This window comes from Cherax quadricarinatus, chromosome 11, assembly GCF_038502225.1.
Source record: "Cherax quadricarinatus isolate ZL_2023a chromosome 11, ASM3850222v1, whole genome shotgun sequence".
NCBI lineage: Eukaryota > Metazoa > Arthropoda > Malacostraca > Decapoda > Parastacidae > Cherax > Cherax quadricarinatus.
Window position 1 is genome coordinate 38,634,994 of NC_091302.1, and position 27,470 is coordinate 38,662,463.

Below are 27,470 nucleotides of genomic sequence, written 5' to 3' on the forward strand. Positions count from 1 at the left end.
GCGCCGTCAAATTTAGTGCGAAAACGCTCATGGGCCTGCATGTGAGAGAAGGGGTCTGCGTGGTGAGTGTGCGCCATAAACAAAAAATCTAGGCGCCCGCATAGCATTGTGGGAACGCTGGCTCAGTTACCCTTGTTCACCATGCCTCGTCGCAAGTCAGCTCTCACTCCCCGGAAAATTGGGACTCTCCTCTTCCTATCTGATAGTTCTGACACTGATGGAAGTGGAAATGAAGACGAATTCTACGGCTTTGATCAGTTAGTGACCGAAAAGAATGACCAGGATATCGATAATAGTGCAGAAAACCCTGACGATCCTCAACCTTCTACCTCTGGTGTGGGCACTCGTGACTCACGGTTGGTTGTTCCTCATGGCAAGAGAAAACTAATATTTTCGCGTGGCCAGGCCTCTGACTTCAGTAATGATGATGATAGTGACGTGGACTGTGATTTTATTGCGCTCGACGATCAATCGAGTAGTGATAGTGAGGAATCATATTCACCAGTGAAGCGTCGGTATGTTCGCCGCCGCATGCGCTCGGGTAGTGTACCCTATGCTGTGCCCAGGGGACGGAGTACATCCCGGAGTACATCCCGTGGCCCAACACCAGTTTTAGGTAGTGATAGTGAGGATGATGTGGCTACACTTGGCATGGATAGACCACAGGCATCAGTGGATGGTGTTAGTGGTGATGGTAGTGGCACCGCCATGCGTGACTCACCAGGCCACGCTGGGACCCACGCTGCTGACTCATCAGTTCAAGGACAAAGCGGAGCGCCAGCCACCAGCCCACCACAACCACCCGCACAACCAGCCTATGATGTCCAGTATCCACCAGCAAACTGTATGTGGGATTGGCAGCAAAATCCCAATTTTGTTCCCAAGCTTCACCACTTTGATGATTCTCAAAGTGGAATTCTACCTACTTGTCCCCTTGGAACCACAGCCAATGAACTGGAATTCTTTGAATTATTCTTTGACCAGCCATTGATGGAAATTATTGCCAGGGAAAGTAATAAGTATTTTGAGTACACCATGGGAAATACGATCTTATCACCACAGTCAAGACTACACAGGTGGAAAGAGACGACTGTTGCAGAAATGTATTTGCTTTTTGCAACAATAATGCTTATGCCTCACGTCTATAAGCATAATATAAAAGCATACTGGTCCACAGATCGGCTAATTTCTACCCCGGTCTTCAGTGAAATCATACCAGTGAACAGGTTTGTCTTACTCTTACGTATGTTGCACTTCTCTGACAAAACCAGGCCTGACAGAAGTGACAGGTTATACAAGATTAGAAATGTTTTCGTGTATCTCAAACAAAAGTTCAGGATATACTCTTATCCATTCAAGAATCTTGCAATTGACGAGTCTTTGATTTTGTTCAAAGGTAGACTGTCATTCAAGCAGTACATGTATATACCGAGCAAGAGGAAACGCTTTGGTATAAAACTGTTTGTACTCTGTGATTGTGACAGTGGCCTGGTGTTGGATATTGTTGTATACACGGGTAGTAAAACATTGAAAGATACCAAGATGTTATTGGGTATCTCAGGTGACATAGTGAGAAACATGATGGCACCTTATCTTGGTAAGGGGCATACATTATATACCGATAACTGGTACACAAGCCCATTACTCAGTGATTTCATGCGAGTGAACAAGACAGATGTGTGTGGCACAGTGCGTTCTAATCGTAAACATATGCCCAGGCTCAACGCAGGTGCTCGTGGTGATGACGTGCAGGTGTTTACTGCCAATGACATCATGGCATTACGGTGGCATGACAAACAAGTTGTCACATTGTTGACAACCATTCACCGTAATAAAATGCAAGACAGTGGCAAAGTTGATCGAGTGACTAATGAACGTATTCGAAAACCAGTGTCAGTGATTGATTATACACAAAACATGCGCTTGGTTGACAAGTGTGACATGCAGATTGGTTTTGTTGACTGTGTTCGTAAGAGTTACAAGTGGTACATGAAACTTTTCTTCCATCTCATGGACATTTCAGTGCTCAATGCATATAATATGTACCAAATAAAGACTGGCAACAGACCACCGTATGGTGAATTTTGTTTGTCTGTTGTCAGACAACTCATAATGAAGTACCAGGTAACAACACCTGCTATACAACATGGTCCTCGAATTCCTCAGGATATACCCAAGCGTTTGAGGAGAGAAGGTGATCATTTCATAATACAGCTTCCTTCAACTCAGAAGAAATTTGCTCAGAAGAGATGCATCGTCTGTGCACAAACAAAACGACGGCAAAGACACTCGGTTTATGTGTGAGGAATGTAAGGTGCCTCTGTGCATGGTGCCTTGTTTCAAGGAGTTCCACAAGCTCCAGCAGTTTTAAAACCATGTCCAGTGATTGTAAATATGTAAATATATGATAGAACATTAGTATTATACAAGATTTGTGCATGTTTATTGTAATAAACAACAGTGGTAAACAATAATATGATAATAACTTTAGTGCGGTTATTGTGTTCAATACAGTGAGTTTATATATTTACATTATATACAGTATTGGTCTCTCAGGCCCCAAATGTTGGTAGGAATAGAAAAAAATTGGAAAAGAAAAGAAAAAACAACTAAAACCACAAAATAATGTAATGCGCGTATGTGGAATTCGTCGATGTTGCCGCCACCACATCATTTTTGACAAACTTCTTGGCACTGTATCTCGGTAAGTACTGATCAGATTTTTTTTTTTGTCTTATTACCTTCACAAAAATATGCTCTTTAATTCTGTAATTTTTTTTTTTTTTTTTCTTGGACACTGGAGCACCACTTAAGATTTTGGCCTTGGACCCTGAAAGGGTTACGAAAGCCTAGGGAAAGTATGGATTTGTCAGTTAAAAACAGAGTAGGGGAGTTAGTAGATGGGGAGAGGGAGGTATTAGATAGATGGCGAGAATATTTTGAGGAACTTTTAAATGTTGAGGAAGAAAGGGAGGCGGTAATTTCATGCACTGGCCAGGGAGGTATACCATCTTTTAGGAGAAGAGCAGAATGTAAGTGTGGTGGTGGTACGTGAGGCATTACGTAGAATGAAAGGGGGTAAAGCAGCTGGAACTGATGGGATCATGACAGAAATGTTAAAAGCAGGGGGGGATATAGTGTTGGAGTGGTTGGTACTTTTGTTTAATAAATGTATGAAAGAGGGGAAGGTACCTAGGTATTGGCAGAGAGCATGTATAGTCCCTTTATATAAAGGGAAAGGGGATAAAAGAGATTGTAAAAATTATAGAGGAATAAGTTTATTGAGTATACCAGGGAAAGTGTATGGTAGGGTTATAATTGAAAGAATTAGAGGTAAGACAGAATGTAGGATTGCGGATGAGCAGGGAGGCTTCAGAGTGAGTAGGGGATGTGTAGATCAAGTGTTTACATTGAAACACATATGTGAACACTATTTAGATAAAGGTAGGGAAGTTTTTATTGCATTTATGGATTTAGAAAAGGCATATGATAGAGTGGATAGGGGAGCAATGTGGCAGATGTTGAAAGTATATGGAATAGGTGGTAAGTTACTAAATGCTGTAAAGAGCTTTTATGAGGATAGTGAGGCTCAAGTTAGGGTGTGTAGAAGAGAGGGAGAATACTTCCCGGTAAAAGTAGGTCTTAGACAGGGATGTGTAATGTCACCATGGTTGTTTAATATATTTATAGATGGGGTTGTAAAAGAAGTAAATGCGAGGGTGTTCAGGACAGGGGTGGGATTAAATTATAGGGAATCAAATTCAAAATGGGAATTGACACAGTTACTTTTTGCTGATGATACTGTGCTTATGGGAGATTCTAAAGAAAAATTGCAAAGGTTAGTGGATGAGTTTGAGAATGTGTGTAAAGATAGAAAGTTGAAAGTGAACATAGAAAAGAGTAAGGTGATGAGGGTATCAAATGATTTAGATAAAGAAAAATTGGACATCAAATTGGGGAGGAGGAGTATGGAAGATGTGAATGTTTTCAGATACTTGGGAGTTGACGTGTCGGTGGATGGATTTATGAAGGATGAGGTTAATCATAGAATTGATGAGGGAAAAAAGGTGAGTGGTGCGTTGAGGTATATGTGGAGTCAAAAAACTTTATCTATGGAGGCAAAGAAGGGAATGTATGAAAGTATAGTAGTACCAACACTCTTATATGGATGTGAAGCTTGGGTGGTAAATGCAGCAGCGAGGAGACGGTTGGAGGCAGTGGAGATGTCCTGTCTAAGGGCAATGTGTGGTGTAAATATTATGCAGAAAATTCGGAGTGTGGAAATTAGGAGAAGGTGTGGAGTTAATAAAAGCATTAGTCAGAGGGCAGAAGAGGGGTTTTTGAGGTGGTTTGGTCATTTAGAGAGAATGGATCAAAGTAGAATGACATGGAAAGCATATAAATCTATAGGGGAAGGAAGGAGGGGTAGGGGTCGTCCTCGAAAGGGTTGGATAGAGGGGGTAAAGGAGGTTTTGTGGGCAAGGGGCTTGGACTTCCAGCAAACGTGCATGAGCGTGTTAGATAGGAGTGAATGGAGACGAATGATACTTGGGACCTGACGATCTTTTGGAGTGTGAGCAGGGTAATATTTAGTGAAGGGATTCAGGGAAACCGGTTATTTTCATATAGTCGGACTTGAGTCCTGGAAATGGGAAGTACAATGCCTGCACTTTAAAGAAGGGGTTTGGGATATTGGCGGTTTGGAGGGATATGTTGTGTATCTTTATACGTATGTGCTTCTAAACTGTTGTATTCTGAGCACCTCTGCAAAAGCAGTGATAATGTGTGAGTGTGGTGAAAGTGTTGAATGATGAAGAAAGTATTTTCTTCTTGGGGATTTTCTTTCTTTTTTGGGTCACCCTGCCTCGGTGGGAGACGGCCGACTTGTTGAAAAATATATATATATATATATATATATATATATATATATATATATATATATATATATATATATATATATATATATATATATATATATATATTTTTTTTTTTTTTTTTTTTTTTTTCTACAAGTCGGCCGTCTCCCACCGAGGCAGGGTGACCCAAAAAAGAAAGAAAATCCCCAAAAAGAAAATACTTTCATCATTCAACACTTTCACAACACTCGCACATTATCACTGTTTTTGCAGAGGTGCTCAGAATACAACAGTCTAGAAGCATACACATATAAAGATACACAACATATCCCTCCAAACTGCCAATATCCCAAACCCCTCCTTTAAAGTGCAGGCATTGTACTTCCCATTTCCAGGACTCAAGTCCGACTATATGAAAATAACCGGTTTCCCTGAATGATTGATATATATATATATATATATATATATATATATATATATATATATATATATATATATATATATATATATATATATATATATATATATATATATATATATATATATATATATATATATATATATATATATATATATATATATATATATATATATATATATATATATATATATATATATATATATATATATATATATATATATATATATATATATATATATATATATATATATATATATATATATATATATATATATATATATATATATATATATATATATATATAAATAAATAAAAGAGTATAGTTTTACCAACGCTCTTATATGGGTGTGAAGCGTGGGTGATGAATGTTGCAGCGAGGAGAAGGCTGGAGGCAGTGGAGATGTCATGTCTGAGGGCAATGTGTGGTGTGAATATAATGCAGAGAATTCGTAGTTTGGAAGTTAGGAGGAGGTGCGGGATTACCAAAACTGTTGTCCAGAGGGCTGAGGAAGGGTTGTTGAGGTGGTTTGGACATGTAGAGAGAATGGAGCGAAACAGAATGACTTCAAGAGTGTATCAGTCTGTAGTGGAAGGAAGGCGGGGTAGGGGTCGGCCTAGGAAAGGTTGGAGGGAGGGGGTAAAGGAGGTTTTGTGTGCAAGGGGCTTGGACTTCCAGCAGGCATGCGTGAGCGTGTTTGATAGGAGTGAATGGAGACAAATGGTTTTTAATACTTGACGTGCTGTTGGAGTGTGAGCAAAGTAACATTTATGAAGGGATTCAGGGAAACCGGCAGGCCGGACTTGAGTCCTGGAGATGGGAAGTACAGTGCCTGCACTCTGAAGGAGGGGTGTTAATGTTGCAGTTTAAAAACTGTAGTGTAAAGCACCCTTCTGGCAAGACAGTGATGGAGTGAATGATGGTGAAAGTTTTTCTTTTTCGGGCCACCCTGCCTTGGTGGGAATCGGCCAGTGTGATAATAATAAAAATAATAAAAAATATATATATATATATATACATACATACATACATACATACATACATACATACATACATACATACATACATACATACATACATACATACATACATACATCCTCCATGGGGAAGTGGAACAGAATTCTTCCTCCGTAAGCTATGCGTGTTGTAAGAGGCAACTAAAATGCCAGGAGCAAGGGGCTAGTAACCCCTTCTCCTGTATATATTACTAAATGTAAAAGGACAAACTTTTGTTTTTCCTTTTGGGCCACCCCGCCTCGGTGGGATACGGCTGGTGTGTTGAAAGAAAGAATATACATACATGCATACTACTTTCATCCATTCCCTTCTTTGCCTCCATAGATAACATTTTTTGTCTCCACATATACCTCAAAGCGCCACTTGCCTTTTTTCCCTTCATCATTTCTGTGGTTAACCTCATCCTTCATAAATCCATCCGCTGACACGTCAACTCCCAAATATCTGAAAACATTCACTTCTTCCATACTCCTTCTCTCTAATTTGATATCCAATTTTTCCTATTTTTTGTATTAAATAATAAAAATATATATCTCTTTGCATGAATATCAAGCAACGTTTTTGCTGTTGAGTAATGTGCTAGTAAGAATTTCACAAAAATCTGATCATATTTTCATAGGCACCAAGTAAATAAAATTTTTATAAGATTAATATGCCTACAGGTGTATGTAGAGTCATCTGCCAATGAGCCTACTGACTTCTTTATTGGATCATGTATGTACAGCATCCTCGACCGCTATGAGAACACTATCACACTCTACTGCCCTCTCCCAGACACTAGTAAAGGTATGTTGTAGAATGATTTGCTCATGCTCTATGGCTGAACAGAAAATATTGATTATTTTAGTTCTACTTCTTTCTCTCTTGTTGCCTTCATTTTTAAATGGGCTTTAGAGTTAATTTAGTTAACCAGGACTTGAAACCCACATATTTGAAGTTATCATAAAGTTCTTTGAATACTTGGCCATTAGGTTGAGAAAGATGACCCAAACAAATTTTTTTTAACATTATTTCAATTGTCAAAAGCTTATTTATATTTGGTATTTCCATATTCCATTTTATATATGCCACCAACCATGTGTGTATACAAATCTTGCCAATTGCCAATGCTCAGTTGTAGGTAAGAGCATCATAATTTTGTGATGTGTCTTGACTGGCATTCATGTTATATTGTGTATATTTACTAGTAATTTCCTTTGTTGTTTGTGAAGATTAGGGCCATAAACAAAATTTAGCAGAGATGGTTTTGTTGATATTTAACAGAGGCCTTAGAAGAACTTCAGATTCCACCATACAAAGAAGAAGAGATAGAAACATCGCTAGGTGAAAACAGCAACACTAGTGGTAGTTGTAGCGGTGTTGCATCCATGTCCTGTTCTGCCTCTCCAGCTGATAGTGCTGCCAGTCCTGCCAGCTGCTCCAGCAAGGACAGTGGGGTTAGTGCTTCTCTCACTCTTACCATTATCCCTCCAAATGGGGTGCCTTTCTGCTTACGAAGTGCTCTTAATTCAGGGAATTAGTTTCCCCTTCTCCCTCGCTGTCAGTTCTTTGGATCAATTTCCTCCAGTTCCCCAAGTACTGTATGACCCTTATGCATTTAGCATTTCCCTGTGATTATGCTTAATAATCTACAATATGGATTATTCTAGCAACTATGGGGTTTCTGTTTTTAATGTTTCAAAACTTTATTTTTTCTTATTCCTTATAAAAATGAGACAGCATGATTTTTATGTATTTAAACCTAATTCAGAGATACAGGGATGAAGTTTTTTAATTATTAAATATTTCTCATCTTTGTAGCTTACTCGGTGTTTATGTACCTGTCAAATTGCAAGTCTGAAAATTGGAGTTAGTGATGAATACAAAGAGGCTACAGTATAGTAATTAAAAAAAAAACATTTGAGTGACTCATAGCCGAAGGGTTTGATTAACGGCTGGGTCAAGGCATATGGGTAAGTCTTCTTACATCTGCTGCCCCTGTTCATTTATCCATAAATAGGTACCTACTGTACCTGTTATGGGTTGCAGCCTGAGAGGTGTTAATATATTGTAAATGGAACTGGATAACAGCACTTTATAGATAATGAGGAAAATAAACCTGACTTGTCAGAAGTCATTCTGCAATTAAATGACAAGTTTAGCACTTCATAAAATATACATGTACTGTTCAGAGAATCAGTACATGTATATACATAATAGAAACTCAATAACCCCTTGACTGTCGCAACCCCAAATCCTGAGGTGTCTTCTGGTGTCGCCAAATCACCCCCCCCCCTTATTTTTTCTTATGAAATGATAGAGAATCTTTTCCTGATTGTAATGACATCAAAAGAACGAAATTTGAAGGAAAACTGATGGAATTACACTCGCAAAGTTAGTGACCTTGGCGATATTTACAAATCGGCGATTTCGCCCACTTTGAGGCCTATTTTCGGCTGATTCCATTGTTCCACTCGACCAAACTCATAGCTATTTCTTTAGAACTCAATTTTTTCTATCGATTGAGTATAAGAAACTACCCATTTACCGATTTCAACTACCCATTAACGTGGTCAGAAATTTGCAATTTGGCCAATTTTACGAAAATGAAAAAATATGACAATTTCAAAATAGGGTCCAGAATGAACAATGCAGACATTCCTGGCTCTAAAATAACATTTTCTTTGTTCACCAGTCATGTCTCCAGGCCCCTCTGATATTACTCTTGCTTTCTATTTTGAATTTTTGTTCAAACAAAAAATAGAAGATTTACTGTTATGCAGACTACTGCAATATTGTAATAATTGTATAAATAATGTCAACCCATTCATGACTGAATAAATAAATAAATAACAAAAAGGCACATTCATGACTGTATATTAAAATGGCTACTTGGACATTTATTGGAAAATGACATCATTTGCTTACTTTTGTGTTAAGGTGCCTATGGATACAAATTTATAAGTGGAGGTAAAAAAAAAAAAAAGTGAAGATGCCAGAATATAGTGTTACCAGCACTTATACATGGGTGCTAGGCACAGTCTTTAAACATTACAACAAAGAGGAGGCTTCAGGCATTGGAGGTGTCATGTTCAAGTGCAATATGTGGTGTGAATATTATGCAGAGAATTTGGAGCTTAGAAATTAGAAGAGATGGAGGGTTATAAAAGTTATAATTCAGAGGTTGTTTGGTTATTTAGAAAGGATGGCACAAAATAGGACGAGTGAGAAAGTGTACAAGTTCAGGGTGGAAGGAAAGAGAAGTAGAGATTGTCCAAGAAGGGAATGAAGGAAAAAGAGTGAAGAAGGTTTTAAGTCGTATTGGCTTCAGTATCCATTAGGCGTGTGTGTGTATTAGACTGAAGTGAGTGGAGATGATATAATGTGTGTGTGTGAGCAGGGTAACATTTATGAAGGGATGTATGGAAATCATTTAGCCAGACTTAAGTCTTGGAGGTAAAAAGTATAGTGCCTGTAATCTTTAAGAGGGGTGAGAATGTTGCAGTATGGTGGGTCATTTGAATTGTGATGTCAGTGCACTAGCTGGCAAGACAGCTATTGAATGAATAATACTGAATGTGTTTCCTTTTTTTTTTTTTTTTTTTAATCACCATATCTTGGTGTGAGATGGCTGATGTAAAAAGAAAATAAATAAGTAAAGGAAAATACAACAGAAGAGAGAGATTGAGAGTTGAAGGTGTTGAGAAAAAGTTGAAAGGATGGAAGTTACAGTTGACAAAGCAAACTAGTGTCATTTGGGAAAACAAAGAGAGGGTCTGCAACAAATTTGGAACCATGAGAGAGAGAGTTCAAGGTAAGCTTATCAGGGCATTGGTAAAGGCATCTAGGCATTCTTGGCCACCCATTGCCAGGCATATTTTTTTTTTAATTTGCTGGTTTGTGAATATACTACAGTACATACAGTATTTTCATGGGTTTATGTAACCTAACCTAATATAGCCTAATGCAGCTTCAAAGTGGAAGTACTTGCAAGTTTACCAAAGTGGTAAAAAAAGAGTAAAAAATTATCATTTGGTACCTCGTAAGAAAATTACTATGGTAAAATATGGATGGGTCGAATGTATACTTGGTGCTGAAACAGCAGGACATAGAGGGTGTATGTAGTCATCATGAATATTTGAGACATCAATAATAAAAAGTTATACAGTACTTAAAAATTCAGAATATACAATAAGTTAAATAAATGATTGCATAAACAGTTATAAGAACATAAGAAAGAAGGACCTAGGTAGTAGGTTGGTAGACAGCAACCACCCAGGGAGGTACTACCGTCCTGCCAAGTGAGTGTAAAACGTAAGCCTGTCATTGTTTTACACGATGGTAGGATTGCTGGTGTTTTTTCTGTCTCATAAACATGCAAGGTTTCAGGTACGTCTTGCTACTTCTGCTTACACTTAGGTCACACTACACATACATGTACAAGCGTATGTATACACACCCCTCTGGGTTTTCTTCTATTTTCTTACTAGCTCTTGTTCTTGTTTATTTCCTCTTATCTCCATGGGGAAGTGGAACAGAATTCTTCCTCCGTAAGCTATGCGTGTTGTAAGAGGCGACTAAAATGCCAGGAGCAAGGGGCTAGTAACCCCTTCTCCTGTATATATTACTAAATGTGAAAGGAGAAACTTTTGTTTTTCCTTTTGGGCCACCCCGCCTCGGTGGGATACGGCTGGTGTGTTGAAAGAAAGAAGAAAGAAGGAACACTGCAGCAGGCCTACTGACCCATGCGGAGCAGGTCCATTTCCCCTCCCCCCCGGATTAGCCCAATGACCCACCCAGTCTGGTCACTTCTACTCAAGGAAGGAGCACGGCACCAAACCCAGCAGCACAAGCTAGTCAGGTCCAACTCACACCCACCCACACCCACTCATATATTTATCCAACCTATTTTTAAAACTACACAACGTTTTAGCGTCAATAACTATACTCGGGAGTTTGTTCCACTCATCCACAACTCTATTACCAAACCAGTGCTTTCCTATATCCTTCCTGAATCTGAATTTTTCCAACTTGAAACCATTGCTGCGAGTCCTGTCTTGGCCGGAAATTTCCAGCACGCTATTTACATTTCCTTTATTTATGCCCGTTTTCCATTTATACATCTCGATCATATCCCCCCTAATTCTACGCCTTTCGAGAGAGTGCAGATTCAGGGCCCTCAGTCTATCCTCATAGGGAAGATTTCTGATACATGGGATCATCTTTGTCATCCTCTTCTGTATGTTTTCCAGAATATTTATATCCATTCTGTAATACGGTGACCAGAACTGAGCAGCATAGTCTAAATGAGGCCTAACCAAGGATATATAGAGTTGAAGAACAACCTGAGGACTTCTATTATTTATACTTCTTGATATGAAGCCAAGAATTCTGTTAGCTTTATTGCGAACACTAATGCACTGTTGTCTTAGTTTTAGATTACTGCTAACCAGAACTCCTAAATCCTTTTCGCAGTCAGTAGTATTAAGATCTACATTACAGTGATCCCTCATATATCGTCCTTAATCCGTTCCTAGAATTGGGACTATTATCGAAATAGACGATTTTTGAATCAATTTTCCCCATAAGAAATACAATGTAAACACAATTAATTCATTTCTGACACCCAGAAGTATTAAAACAAAAAAAAAAAACTTTTACATGAAATATAGATGTAGTACATAAACAATACAAAGGGACATGATGAATGAAACATTAACAGCATAACACTTACCTTTATTGGCAATTCTTCTTAGTGTATGGAAGACTGGAGGAGGAGAGAGATTGAATTACTGTTTGGAAGGGGAATCCCCTTCCATCAGTACCTCAGGTACCAAGTGCTTTTCTGGGGTTACTTCTCTTCTCTGTTTCTTAATGCCACTAGGACCAGCTTGAGAGTCACTGGAGTCCTGTCTCACAAAAAAAACTGTCCAGAGAGCTCTTTTTCTGGCGTCGCTTTAAAACTTCCCTAAAATGGGCCAAGACTCTTTCACTGTACAAGTTGCCGATATGGATTGCAACATCCTTCTCAGGGTGATGTTTCTCCATAAATGTTTCCATCCTACCCCACATTTCAAAAATCTCCCTAATTTCTGAAGAAGGCACCTTCTTCCATCTCTCTTCCTCCTCCTCTGCAGTAGGATTCTGAGCTGCGATCTGTTGCTGTTCCTGCTGAAGCTCTTGCAGCTCCTCAGTGGTTAGCTCTTCGTTGTGATCCTCCACCAACTCTTCCACATCCTCCAAACTCACATCCAACCCCATGGAACTCCCCAGTGCCACAGTAGAGTTCACAACTGACATAGGCTCATCAGGGGCTGCCTCAAACCCTTCAAAATCCCTCTTGTGGACACAATCTGGCCACAAGTTTCTCCAAGCAGTGTTCAAAGCCCTGGTAGTCACTCTCTCCCAAGCCTTACTTATAAGGCTTATGCAATGGAGAATACTGAAGTGTTCCTTCCAAAAATCTCTTAGGGTCAAGTGAGTGTCTGAGATCACATTAAAGCACCTTTCAAACATTGCTTTGGTGTAGAGTTTTTTAAAGTTTGAAATGACTTGCTGGTCCATGGGCTGGAGGAGAGGAATGGTATTCGGGGGCAAGAACTTTACTGTGATGAACCCAAACTCCTCAAAAATTAGATCATCCAAGTTTGGAGGATGAGCAGGTGCATTGTCCCTTACTAGGAGGCACTTGAGATCCAATTTCTTTTCCAGGAGGTAATTCTTCACACTAGGGTCAAACACTTCATCGAACCACTCGACGAAAATTTCCCTCGTGACCCATGCCTTGCTATTAGATCTCCAAAACACACACAATTTACTCTTCATAACATTGTTTTTCTTGAACACTCTGGGATTTCCAGAATGGTACACTAGTAACGGCTTCACTTTAAAATCCCCACTAGCATTACTACAAAACATGAGCGTCAGCCTGCCTTTCATAGGCTTGTGTCCTGGCAGTGCCTTTTCCTCCTGAGTAATATAGGTCCTCTTCGGCATTTTCTTCCAAAAGAGGCCTGTTTCGTCACAATTGAACACTTGTTCAGGTTTCAGTCCTTCAGCATCTATGTACTCCTTGAATTCCTGCACATATTTTTCAGCCGCTTTTTGGTCCGAACTGGCAGTCTCACCATGCCTTATCACTGTGTATGCCAGTACGCTTCTTAAATATCTCAAACCAGCCTTTGCTGGCCTTAAATTCACTCACATCACCACTAGTTGCAGGCAATTTCTTTACCAAATCGTCATGCAACTGCCTAGCCTTTTCACAAATAAGGGACTGCATACAACTATCTCCTGCTAATTGTTTCTCGTTTATCCACACCAATAATAACTTCTCAACATCTTCGAGTACTGATCTCATTTTTGTCAGCATATTTACCCCCTTTGCAACAACAGCTTCCTTGATTTCCTTTTTCTTGGCCATGATGGAACATATGGTTGTACGGGATTTGTTATACATCTTGGCCAGTTCGCCCACATGTACGCCACTTTTATATTGTTCAATGATGTTTTTCTTAAATTTAATCGTATTTCTCACCTTCTTTACCCAAGGCTTGGCACTAGGAGCTTTCTTTGGAGCCATGGTAGCTTATTTAGCACTTGCAAGCACTAAAATAAGTGGAATATTATGAAATATTTTGTATGAACAAGTGAGGGGACCGTCGCTCACTGGTAAACAATGGCACATTGGCTGGGAAGGGAGGCCAAGGCGGCTCAGAACCGTGAGTACGCGTCCAGGACGAAAGACGATTAGCGAGTCAACGGACCATTTGCGAGCCAATGTTTGGACGAAATAACGCGACGATTTCCGAAAAGGACTACTATCGAGCCAGACTATTATCGAGGGACCACTGTATTTAGTTTATATGTGGCATGGTTATTTTCCTGTCCAACATTTAGAACTTTGCATTTGATAATATTAAACTGCATCTGCCACTTCTCCGACCATTGCATCAGTCTATTCAAATCATCCTGGAGTGCTCTAGTGTCCTCATTAGAATGAATTGGACGGCCTATTTTGGTGTCAGCAAATTTGCTTATGTCGCTATTTATTCCTTCATCTATGTCGTTCATATAAATTGTGAACAACAACTGACCCAACACTGACCCCTGTGGAACACCGCTTGTGACGTGCCCCCATTCTGATTTCTCCCCATTTATGCAAACTCTCTGCTGCCTATTTGTCAGCCATGCCTCTACCCAGGAAAAAATTTCTCCTCTTATTCCGTGTGCCTTACGTTTCCTCAATAGCCTCTGATGTGGAACTCTATCGAAAGCCTTACTGAAGTCCATATACACAATATCATATTCATTACCATGATCTACCTCCTCAAACACTTTAGTGAAAATAGTAAATTTGTAAGACAGGAACACCCCTTTGTAAAACCATGTTGAGATTCATTAATCTATCTGTGCCTATCAAGATGGCTACGAATTGCTTCGGCAATTATTGATTCCATAAATTTTCCCACTGTGGAGGTAAGGCTTATTGGTCTATAGTTCGAAGCCAAGGACCTGTCACCTGCCTTGTAAATAGGTATTACCTTTGCCATTTTCCACTTATCAGACACTATGCCAGTTTGTAGTGATATGTTAAAAAGATTAGCCAAAGGTATGCTAAGTTCCTCTTTACATTCCTTTAACACCCTTGCAAAGAGTTCATCAGGGCCTGGAGATTTGTTAGGTTTTAGTTTCTCTATTTGTCTGAGGACCATGTCACTAGTTACCGCAATCGTGCATAGTTTATTATCGTCCTGTTCTACATAATCTGCTATTTCAGGAATATCGCTAGTATTTTCCTGGGTGAAAACTGAGAGGAAGTAGGGATTGAGAATTTCACACATATCCTTATCACTGTCAGTGATCTGACCTGAGTTACTCTTGAGTGGGCCTATCTTGTCCCTAATCTTCTGTATACCTCAAAGAACCCTTTTGGGTTAGTCTTTGCATCCCTTGCGACCTTAGCCTCATAATCCCTTTTTGCTTTTCTTATTCCTTTCTGTATTTCTCTCTAATTGAATATATCGATTTCTTAACTGCCCATTCCCTCTTTTGATACGCCTATATATGCCTCTCTTGTGACCAATGAGATGTTTTAATCTATTGTTCATCCATTTGGGATCATTTTTGTTAAATCTAATTTCCCTACTCAGAGCAAAAGTTGTCTGGGCAGCTAGAACTATGCTCTGAAAAACGTCATATTGGCAACCAAGATCACCTACCTGACCCATAGTCAGGACATCCCAATTTAGCCCACCCAGGTAATTTTTCAATCCCACGAAGCGAAGCGAAAATCTGGGACCGAGATTTGATTGCAGTTATCTGTGTAATTCCATGATATATTGAAACTAAGTGATTTGTGATCACTTTCCCCAAGCTCATCATTAACCCTTTGACTGTTTCGGCCGTATATATACGTCTTATGAGGTACCGTGTTTGACGTATATATACTCATAAATTCTAGCGGCTTCAAATCAAGCAGGAGAAAGCTGGTAGGCCCACATGTGAGAGAATGGGTCTGTGTGGTCAGTGTGCACCATATAAAAAAAATCCTGGAGCACACAGTGTATAATGAGAAAAAAAAAAAAAACTCCGACCATTCTCTTAATTAAAATGCCGAATTTGTGGTCTATTTTCGTATAGTATTTATGGTTGTATTCTCGTTTTCTTGGTCTCATTTGATAGAATGGAAAACATATTATAGAAATAGAGGTGATTTTGATTGGTTTTACTATAAAAAGAACCTTGAAATGGAGTTCAAAGTAGGGGAAATGTTTGATTTTTACCAATGTTCAAAAGTAAACAAATGATGTCATTGTCCAATAAATGTCCAACTAGCCATTCTGATATGCAGTCATGAATGGGTTGACATTATTTGTACAATTATTACAATATTGCAGTAGTCTGCATAACAGTAAATCTTCTATTTTTTGTTTGAATAAAAATTCAAAATAACAAGAGTAATATCAGAGGGACCTGGAGACGTGACTGATGAACAAAGAAAATTTTATTTTAGAGCCAGGAATGTCTGCATTGTTCATGCTGGACCATATTTTGAAATTGTCATATTTTTTAATTTTCATGAAATTGGCCAAATTGCAAATTTCTGACCACATTATTGGGTAGTTGAAATTGGTAAATGGAGTTCTAAAGAAATAGCTATGAGTTTGGTCGACTGGAACAATGGAATTAGCCGAAAATAGGGCTCAAAGTGGGCAAAATCGCCGATTTGTAAATATTGCCGAGGTTGCTAACTTCGCGAGAGCATAATTCCGTCAGTTTTCCATTAAATTTTGTTTTTTTTGGTGTCATTACAATTGGGAAAAGATTCTCTATCATTTCATGATAAAAAAAAATTTTTTTTTCCCCCAAGAAATTTTGCGACACCAGGAGACACCTCAGGATTGGGGGTTGCAACAGTCAAAGGGTTAACCTTAAGATTATTAATTAGTGACTCTTTGTTGGCAAGAACCAAGTCAAGCAGATTGTTTCCTCTAGTTGGTTCTGTCACAACCTGTTCTAAAAAGAAATCCTGAACTGTATCAAGAATGTCACTAGACTCAAGATTTCCTGCCATATTGTTCCAATCAATTTGTCTAAAGTTAAAATCTCCCATTATCACAACTTTTTCTTATCTAGATGCCTCATGAATTTCATCCCATAACAGCTTACTGCATTCTCTATCAAGGTTTGGGGGCTTATAAAAACTTTATAAATCACACCCAAAATTAATTTGTCACGACCCTCAAGAAACTGTAGCCAAACAGATTCTGTGTTCGATGTTTCTAATCATGTCTAAGACAACAATTTAAATTTTCTCTGACATACATTGCCACTCCACCACCCTTCCTGTTGACCCTATAAGTGTAGAATAGTTTATAACCCTGTATGTTGCATTCAGGTTGAACCAGGTCTCTGTTATACCAATAATATCTATATTACCTACACTTGCAAGTAATCTTAGCTCGTATATGTTATTTCTTAAACTCCTACTATTTGTATAGTAAACCTTAAGGGAGCTAGTCCCTCGTTGCCCTCTGCTATCTCTCTTTGTTGATCAGTTGATTTGCCATTACTAGCAACTTTATTTTGAATATTGTCTTTTAAACATATCCCTGAGGTATCCCGGTAATAACTGCTGTTTTTAACCCTAATACTGCAGCCTGATTGTTTCCCATAAACACCCATACCTCTATAATCTATCAGTTTAAATTCCTAGACAAGTCATCAATTACCCTCTCATTCGAATTGGCTAATGCAACCACTCCTTCCCCAGAGAGATGAACCCCATCCCTTGCATACATATCAAGTTTGCCAAAGAATAGGTCCCAGTTATCAATAAATGGGATTGCAAGTTCCTTGCAGTACCTATCTAGCCAGCAATTTATACCAGTTGCCCTAGACATCCATTCATTGCCCACTCCCTTTCTAGGCAAGATGCTACATATGACTGGGATCCCTCCCTTAGACCTAACTACTTCTATGGCTGACCTGTATTTATCCAGCAGCTCCTGTCTCCTGCCCTTCCCAATGTCATTACCCCCAGCACTAAGATAATGGGCTTGTTCCCATTATCTGACATATTATCCAACCTGCTGACTATGTCACCAACACCAGCTCCTGGAAGGCACACTCTCTGACCTTTCTGTCTCTGTTACAAAAAGCACAGTCCATATATCTTACCTGAGAATCACCTACTATTAAAATATTCTTACCTTGATTAGCAGGGGAATCAGTGGTACCTCCAACCTCACTAACCATTGAAGTGCACTCGTCCTGGAGAACAGAGAATCGATTTCCTACCTTCAGATCTTCTCTGTTAACCCTCCTTATCTTCCTTCTTCCTGAACTGTGAACCACTTGCCACTTAAAGCGGCTGCCACTATCACTGCTAGTGACCATTTCCTCCTTACCAGCGAAATCCTTCTCACACTCTCTCCCAAACTCATCTAGGTGAAGCTTCAGTCTCCTGTTTTCCTCTTGAAGAAGTAGAACCTCCTTCTTCAACACTTTAACCCGAGATTCTAAAACACTACAACAAGCCATGGTGCTTGGTAACACCCCACGCTAACTCCCAGAGCTTAGGACAGGTATGACTGCAGGTGACCACTGACCTCAGCGTACTGACCACTGACCTCAGCGTACTTAAATAACCTGTCAACTGTCAACTGAGTCTGTCTTTAACCCTTTGACTGTTTCGGTCCTATATATACATCTTATGAGCCACCGTGTTTGATGTATATATACTCATAAATTCTAATAGCTTCAAATCAAGCAGGAGAAAGCTGGTAGGCCCATATGTGAGAGAATGGGTCTGTGTGGTCAGTGTGCACCATATAAAAACATTCTGCAGCATGGAGTGCATAATGAGAAAAGAAAAACTCCAATCGTTTTTTTTTTTTTTTTTTAATAAAAATGCCGACTTTGTGGTCTATTTTCATATAGTATTTATGATTGTATTCTCGTTTTCTTGGTCTCATTTGATAGAATGGAAAACATATTATAGAAATAGAGGTGAAATTTTGAAATGGCACTCAAAATAGGGGAAATGTTTAATTTTTGCTGATGTTCAAAAGTAAATAAATTGTCATTTTCCAATAGATGTCCAACTAGCCATTCTGATATACAGTCATGAATGGGTTGACATTATTTATACAATTATTACAATATTGCAGTAGTCTGCATAACAGTAAATCTTCTATTTTTTGTTGGAATAAAAATTCAAAATAGAAAGCAAGAGTAATATCAGAGGGACCTGGAGACGTGACTGATGAACAAAGAAAATGTTATTTTAGAGCCAGGAATGTCTGCCTGCATTGTTCATTCTGGACCCTATTTTGATTTTTGATTTTTCGTGAAATTGGCCAAATTGCAAATTTCTGACCACGTTATTGGGTAGTTGAAATCGGTAAATGGGCAGTTTCTTGTACTCCTGGTTACCTGGAGGTTATTCCGGGGATCAACACCCCCGCGGCCCGGTCCATGACCAGGCCTCCCGGTGGATCAGGGCCTGATCAACCAGGCTGTTCCTGCTGGCCGCACGCAGTCCAATGTACAAGCCACAGCCCGGCTGATCCGGCACTGACTTTAGGTATCTGTCCAGCTCTCTCTTGAAGGCAGCCAGGGGTTTATTGGTAATTCCCCTAATGCTTGATGGGAGGCTGTTGAACAATCAATAGAAAAAAATGGAGTTCTAAAGAAATAGCTATGAGTTTGGTCGACTGGAACAATGGAATTAGCCGAAAATAGGGCTCAAAGTGGGCAAAATAGCCAATTCGTAAATATCACCGAGGTTGCTAGCTTCAAAAGAGCGTAATTCCGTCAGTTTTCCATCAAATTTCGTTCTTTTGGTGTAATTACAATCAGGAAAAGATTCTCTATCATATCATCCCCCCCCCCCCCCCAAGAAATTTTGCGATACCAGGAGGCACCTCAGGATTTGGGGTTGTGACAGTCAAGGGCTTAAAATCACTTTTTGAGCTAGGGGTACTTTTCTTGATACCAGGTAATAATTGACTCAAACTTAGAGACAATATTCCTCATTGTTGTTGATGTTTTCAGTGTTGCAGAGTTTTGGAGTGATGAAGGTATGACTTCAAAACCTAAAAATGACTGCAATTTTTAATTATTGCTGAGAATGTATTACTGGAACATTGTTTTGTGGTTATTTTATTGTAATTCTAATTATGCTTTGTTCAGTTATTAATTACATAGAAAATTTATTTAGGATTTTTAATTTGCATTTGGGTAAGTAATGTGTTTGACCTTGGTCACTTACGGAAGTGGTAATCTGATTGTTGACTGAGGGTTCTTCACATCACCTATGTATTGTCACTGTAACAATATTTGGCGGTCTACTGCAAAATGCACATTTTCAAAATGTTATCTTGCCGATCTCCATTTTCCTACTATCTCTTACTTATTTATATTCTTCTCCTGTGTCTTGTATATACTTGTAGGGGTACTCCTCACATTAGCTCTTCTGAGGTGTGTAGCTTTGTATTATTTTTGCATTCAGTATTGTTTTAAGGCTTTTTTTTATAGTCAAGAGTTGTGTTTGTTCTTTTCATCCACAAGATTTATTATAATTATCATCTTCATCACTAGGAAGTACTAAACTCATAAAAGTTACATAGCTCCTTGAAAATTGGAAGCAGTCAGGTTTAATCTATGGAAGGGTAAAATAGGTTTAATTCTTTGGATCAGAAAGGTTGGTAGACAGCAACCACCCAGGGAGGTACTACCATCCTGCCAAGTGAGTGTAAAACGAAAGCCTGTAATTGTTTTACATGATGGTAGGATTGCTGGTGTCTTTTGTCTGTCTCATAAATATGCAAGATTACAGGTATGTCTTGCTACTTCTTGGTCTTATTACTTTTCCTTTTATATCCATGGGGAAGTGGAATAAGAATCTTTCCTCCGTAAGCCATGCGTGTTGTAAAAGTCAACTAAAATGCCGGGAACAGTGGGCTAGTAACCCCTTTTCCTGTAAAGATTACTAAAAAGAATAAGAAGAAAATTGTCAAAGTGGGAAGTCTGAATGTGCGTGGATGTTGTGCAAATGATAAGAAAGAGATGATTGTGGATGTTATGAATGAGAAGAAACTGGATGTCCTGGCTTTAAGTGAAACAAAGCTGAAGGGGGTGGGAGAGTTTCAATGGAGAGGAATAAATGGGATTAGGTCAGGGGTTTCAAATAGAGTTAGAACTAAAGAAGGAATAGCAATAATGTTGAAGGATAAGCTATGGCAGGAAAAGAGGGACTACAAATGTATAAATTCAAGGATTATGTGGAGTAAAATGAAGATTGGATGTGAAAAGTGGGTTATAGTAAGCGTGTATGCACCTGGAGAAGAGAGAAGTATAGAGGAGAGAGAGAGAGATTCTGAAAAATGTTGAGTGAATGCGTGGGGAGTTTTGAATCAAGTGTGAGAGTAATAGTGGTTGGGGATTTCAATGCTAAAGTGGGTAAAAATGTTATAGAGGGAGTAGTAGGTAAATTTGGGATGCCAGGGGTAAATGTAAATGGGGAGCCTTTAATTGAGCTATGTGTAGAAAGAAATTTGGTAATAAGTAATACATATTTTATGAAAAAGAGGATAAATAAATATACGTACAAGGTATGATGTAGCACATAATGAAAGTAGTTTGTTAGATTATGTATTGGTGGATAAAAGATTGATGGGTAGGATCCAGGATGTGCATGTTTATAGAGGGGCAACTGATATATCGGATCATTATTTAGTTGTAGCTACAGTTAGAGTAAGAGGTAGATGGGAAAAGAGGAAGGTGGCAACAACAAGTAAGAGGGAGTGAAAGTGTATAAACTAAGGGAGGAGGAAGTTCGGGCGAGACATAAGCGACTATTGGCAGAAAGGTGGGCTAGTGCAAAGATGAGTAGTGGGGGGGGGGGGGGTTGAAGAGGGTTGGAATAGTTTTAAAAATGCAGTATTAGAATGTGGGGCAGAAGTTTGTGGTTATAGGAGGGTGGGGGCAGGAGGAAAGAGGAGTGATTGGTGGAATGATGAAGTAAAGGGTGTGATAAAAGAGAAAAAGGTAGCTTACGAGAGGTTTTTACAAAGCAGAAGTGTTATAAGAAGAGCAGAGTATATGGAGAGTAAAAGAAAGGTGAAGAGAGTGGTGAGAGAGTGCAAAAGGAGAGCAGATGAAAGAGTGGGAGAGGCACTGTCAAGAAATTTTAATGAAAATAAGAAAAAATTTTGGAGTGAGTTAAACAAGTTAAGAAAGCCTAGGGAAAGTATGGATTTGCCAGTTAAAAACAGAGTAGGGGAGTTAGTAGATGGGGAGAGGGAGGTATTAGGTAGATGGCGAGAATATTTTGAGGAACTTTTAAATGTTGAGGAAGAAAGGGAGGCGGTAATTTCATGCACTGGCCAGGGAGGTATACCATCTTTTAGGAGTGAAGAAGAGCAGAATGTAAGTGTGGTGGAGGTACGTGAGGCATTATGTAGAATGAAAGGGGGTAAAGCAGCTGGAACTGATGGGATCATGACAGAAATGTTAAAAGCAGGGGGGGATATAGTGTTGGAGTGGTTGGTACTTTTGTTTAATAAATGTATGAAAGAGGGGAAGGTACCTAGGGATTGGCGGAGAGCATGTATAGTCCCTTTATATAAAGGGAAAGGGGACAAAAGAGATTGTAAAAATTATAGAGGAATAAGTTTACTGAGTATACCAGGAAAAGTATACGGTAGGGTTATAATTGAAAGAATTAGAGGTAAGACAGAATGTAGGATTGCGGATGAGCAGGGAGGCTTCAGAGTGGGTAGGGGATGTGTAGATCAAGTGTTTACATTGAAGCATATATGTGAACAGTATTTAGATAAAGGTAGGGAAGTTTTTATTGCATTTATGGATTTAGAAAAGGCATATGATAGAGTGGATAGAGGAGCAATGTGGCAGATGTTGCAAGTATATGGAATAGGTGGTAAGTTACTAAATGCTGTAAAGAGCTTTTATGAGGATAGTGAGGCTCAGGTTAGGGTGTGTAAAAGAGAGGGAGAATACTTCCCGGTAAAAGTAGGTCTTAGACAGGGATGTGTAATGTCACCATGGTTGTTTAATATATTCATAGATGGGGTTGTAAAAGAAGTAAATGCTAGGGTGTTTGGGAGAGGGGTGGGATTAAATTACGGGGAATAAATTCAAAATGGGAATTGACACAGTTACTTTTTGCTGATGATACTGTGCTTATGGGAGATTCTAAAGAAAAATTGCAAAGGTTAGTGGATGAGTTTGAGAATGTGTGTAAAGGTAGAAAGTTGAAAGTGAACATAGAAAAGAGTAAGGTGATGAGGGTATCAAATGATTTAGATAAAGAAAAATTGGATATCAAATTGGGGAGGAGGAGTATGGAAGATGTGAATGTTTTCAGATACTTGGGAGTTGACGTGTCGGCGGATGGATTTATGAAGGATGAGGTTAATCATAGAATTGATGAGGGAAAAAAGGTGAGTGGTGCGTTGAGGTATATGTGGAGTCAAAAAACGTTATCTAGGGAGGCAAAGAAGGGAATGTATGAAAATATAGTAGTACCAACACTCTTATATGGATGTGAAGCTTGGGTGGTAAATGCAGCAGCGTGGAGACAGTTGGAGGCAGTGGAGATGTCCTGACTAAGGGCAATGTGTGGTGTAAATATTATGCAGAAAATTCGGATTGTGGAAATTAGGAGAAGGTGTGGAGTTAATAAAAGCATTAGTCAGAGGGCAGAAGAGGGGTTGTTGAGGTGGTTTGGTCATTTAGAGAGAATGGATCAAAGTAGAATGACATGGAAAGCATATAAATCTATAGGGGAAGGAAGGAGGGGTAGGGGTCGTCCTCAAAAGGGTTGGAAAGAGGGGGTAAAGGAGGTTTTGTGGGCTAGGGGCTTGGACTTCCAGCAAGCGTGCATGAGCGTGTTAGATAGGAGTGAATGGAGGCGAATGATACTTGGGACCTGACGATCTGTTGGAGTGTGAGCAGGGTAATATTTAGTGAAGGGATTCAGGGATACCAGTTATGTTCATATAGTCGGACTTGAGTCCTGGAAATGGGAAGTACAATGCCTGCACTTTAAAGGAGGGGTTTGGGATATTGGCAGTTTGGAGGGATATGTTGTGTATCTTTATACGTATATGCTTCTAAGCTGTTGTATTCTGAGCACCTCTGCAAAAGCAGTGATAATGTGTGAGTGTGGTGAAAGTGTTGAATGATGATGAAAGTATTTTCTTTTTGGGGATTTTCTTTCTTTTTTGGGTCACCCTGCCTCGGTGGGAGACGGCCGACTTGTTGAAAAAAAAAAAATGGTACCTTCCTTGAAATGGTATTATGTAGACAGTAGGAGTTCTTATTAGGAGGTGTAGCAGCTAACTCAGGTGTACAGAAACATCCACAATCACACTGCTGTGCAGTGTAATGAGACAAGTGATCTGGTATTCTGTTGTATGAGTACATATTCATTTTCAAGAGGGGAGGAGGTGCTTTGATTCTGAAAAAGGGCTCTTGATCTTTGGAATTGGAGCTTCCCTTCCCTTCTGCAGACCAAACTTGGTTACCTCCTATTCATCAGATGTGTGACTTATGTGGGTTTAGCACTCCTCATTGACTATGATTATAATCTTCACATACTTTACAGTATTCAACACTAGTTGAAATTGAACAGTAAGAACATTCTATCTTCCCTTATGTATCTACTTTCTTGTTTCCCTTCTCTATCTTATTCTTTCTTGGTACTTTCCTACTGTGTGCCTTTTTCCTCCTTCCTCCTCCCACTTCTCTATTCTCTCTCTTCATTGTTATCCTTCTCCTTTTTTTTTTCCTTCCTTTGTCTTCCTTCTGCTCAGATTACAGAGTTCAGCACAAGTAAGCCAGTAATTGCTTCTGCTGCTGTAGCCAGCTGTAATGATACTCAGATCACTAAGTGGCTACTGCTGCTGCCATCGCTGACTTTATATCATTGACATCATAATGCTGTACGAATGTGTTCCATACTTGTCATCCTGGGGATAAATGATCTCAGATAAAGTGATGCTCTGGAGAAGGGTACAGCCAGAATGAAGTTACTGCTTTCTGCCTGTCTTGTGGTATAGAAGCTTGGTTCACGCTGTCCTCAAAGTGGATCCAAGTGTGGTACTTTGACAATATTGGCATTGTACATAACAGTAAGGCCACCCACATCCCTCCTGCATTGAAGGCTCTGCTGAAATGACGGATCTATTCAGGATTGGTCCAGGCGAGAGATGAGATGTCTTGCTCTGTTCTCTACTCTGTCAAGCAGTCGCAGAAGAGAAGGGGGACAGACAAATCAACAAAGTGGAGCATACTCAAGGTGTGAGCGTACCTGTGCTTCGTACAAAATCTTGCAACCCCTGCTGTTAAGCAGATGCGAGATACGGCAAAGCGCTGTAAGCTTCCTGGCTGCCTTGTTTGCAAGATTTACAACGTGGTTTTTCAATGTCAGTTTGAAGTCAAATTTCACCCCAAGGATATCAACTGCTTCCCCAGGTGCCAACACCCTCCCATTCATCCTTACTACTGCACCGCCATTACCATCATGGTGCCTAGAGATCATCAACATTTGTGTTTTCTTAGGTGCAAATGTTACTTGCCATCAATTTCCCCAAGCTGACATAGCTCTTAGCTAGTGATTGATGTAGCTTAGAGCAGCTAGCATTTCTTCTCTTGGATAAGTGAATGTCAGTGTACAGTTGTCTGCATATGCATGGGATTCTGGGATGAGATGGTCATTGAAGTAAACATTCCATAACAATGGTCCCAGAATGCTTCCTTGTGAAATACTTGCCCCAATAGGATGTCTTGCTGATTCTGTTCCATTGAGAGCTACCCTTAGAGATCTACCATGAAGGTAATCACTGAGGAGACATAGCGTAGAGCCTGCAATTCCCAGTGCTTGAAGTTTTGCTAAGAGGCCCTGGTGCCACACCCAGTCGAAAGCACCAGCAATGTCCAGTGCTACCACACAGCTAACTTTGGATTCATCCAGTGACTGGTGCCACTTAGTGGAGAGGTTTAACAGATCAGCAGCAGAGTAACCTTTCCTGAAGCCATATTGACAGTCACAAAGTAGTGAGTGGTAGTCAAAAAACTATGTCATTTATCTTGAGATTGTCTCAAGGAGCTTGCCAGTGATTGACAGGAGTGCCACTAGTCTGTAGTTGCTAATTTCTGCTCTGCTCTTCTTTTTGTGAACAGGGACTGCATTTACCTCTTTACCCAGAGAAGGCCATTTAAACTGTACTAGGCAGTGCTGAAAGATGCAAGTTAGAGGTGCTGCTAGCTGGTCTGCACATCTCAGCAATCTTGGGCTCAACTTGTCTGGGCCCACAGCCTTTTGTTGGTCAAGCGATTTAAGAAGGAACTGCACCTCTTCCTGCCTTATTGTCACCACTGATAGTTTTGACACAGTTCTTGCAGCTAGCCAAGGAGGGTCCCTTGCTGGATCAGGAACTTGCATTTTAGTAGCAAAGTGTTTGGCAAAGAGGTCCACTTTCTCTTGATTACTAGTAGAGGTGGTTCCATCCTGTCGATTTAGAGGTGGAATGAGTTCATCAGGCAAATAACCTTGTCTGTCCTTGACCAGGGACCACCAGGTTTTGGAGCCTACCCTACCTGATGCTGGCTTTCCTTTTGTGTCATTCTCCCATTTAGCGATGACCCACTTTTGAACGTCACCCATATGCCTACAGGCTTGCCTGTGCAAGTTCCTGTTATAGGTAGTAAGATGTCTCTTATACCTTCGCCATGCCTTGTACTTAGCAGTACCAGCCTCTCTACAACGAAAGCCAAACCAAGGCTGATCTTTAGGCTTCATCACGTATTGCTGGTGAGGAATGTGTTCTTGCTGTAGATTAAGGATGTGTCCAGTGAAGGCTTTCACTTGATTGTCAATATCCCCTTGGAGAAGAGCATTCCAATCGGTGGTGGCGAGCTCAGAGCAAAGGGCTGGCCAGTTACCTCTTTCCCATAGCCAGGTTGTGCGTGTGGACTCCTCACCTTGTTCTGTTGGGATCTTAAGTGCCGTAAAAAAAGCCTTGTGGTCAGATGATCCAACGTAGCCAAGGGGTTGACAAGTGACTATACCTTCTGTCAGATCACTCACTACTGGGTCAAGGGAGGAGCCAGAGATGTGAGTAGGGAAATCAGCAAAGTTTCTCATGTCAAATACTGCAAGAAGGTCATCTAAGTCCCTCTGTAGAAGGTGTTGGTTGAGGTCACCAACAATTATGATATGTTGACAGTTGTGTTGTAGCAGAAGGGAGTCCATATTTTCCATTAGGAAGTTGATGGGATCTGCATGTTGCCACTGAGGTCTGTACATTGCACATGCTAGTACAGAGGTTCTAGTGTTTATGCAGAGCTTGAAGAACATCATTTCAAGATGTGTAGGGATGGCAACATCAATGTGCTGGGCATGAACACTTTTTAGAGAAGCACACAGCAACATCACCTCCTTGCCCTTGTCTGTCTCTTCTCATCCATGATGTGTAGCCAGCAATTCTTGCAAAATTTTCTGGAGTCTCTCTCTCTCTCTCTCTCTCTCTCTCTCTCTCTCTCTCTCTCTCTCTCTCTCTCTCTCTCTCTCTCTCTCTCTCTCTCTCTCTCTCTCTCTCTCTCTCTCTCTCTCTCTCTCTCTCTCTCTCTCTCTCTCTCTCTCTCTCTCTCTCTCTCTCTCTCTCTC

At 39.9% G+C, this 27,470-nt stretch overlaps 1 protein-coding gene across 13 annotated transcripts in view; it reads left to right on the top strand.

Moving 5' to 3' along the window:
* Usp47 (ubiquitin specific protease 47) overlaps nucleotides 1-27,470 on the top strand; it is a 433,614-nt gene that overhangs the window by 262,723 nt on the left and 143,421 nt on the right. For all 13 annotated transcript variants that reach the window (XM_070083998.1, XM_070083999.1, XM_070083995.1 and 10 more), the window contains 2 exons: nucleotides 6,955-7,078; nucleotides 7,556-7,728. In XM_070083998.1, the coding sequence (XP_069940099.1) occupies nucleotides 6,955-7,078; nucleotides 7,556-7,728 (297 nt within the window). The remainder of the gene's footprint in view (nucleotides 1-6,954; nucleotides 7,079-7,555; nucleotides 7,729-27,470) is intronic.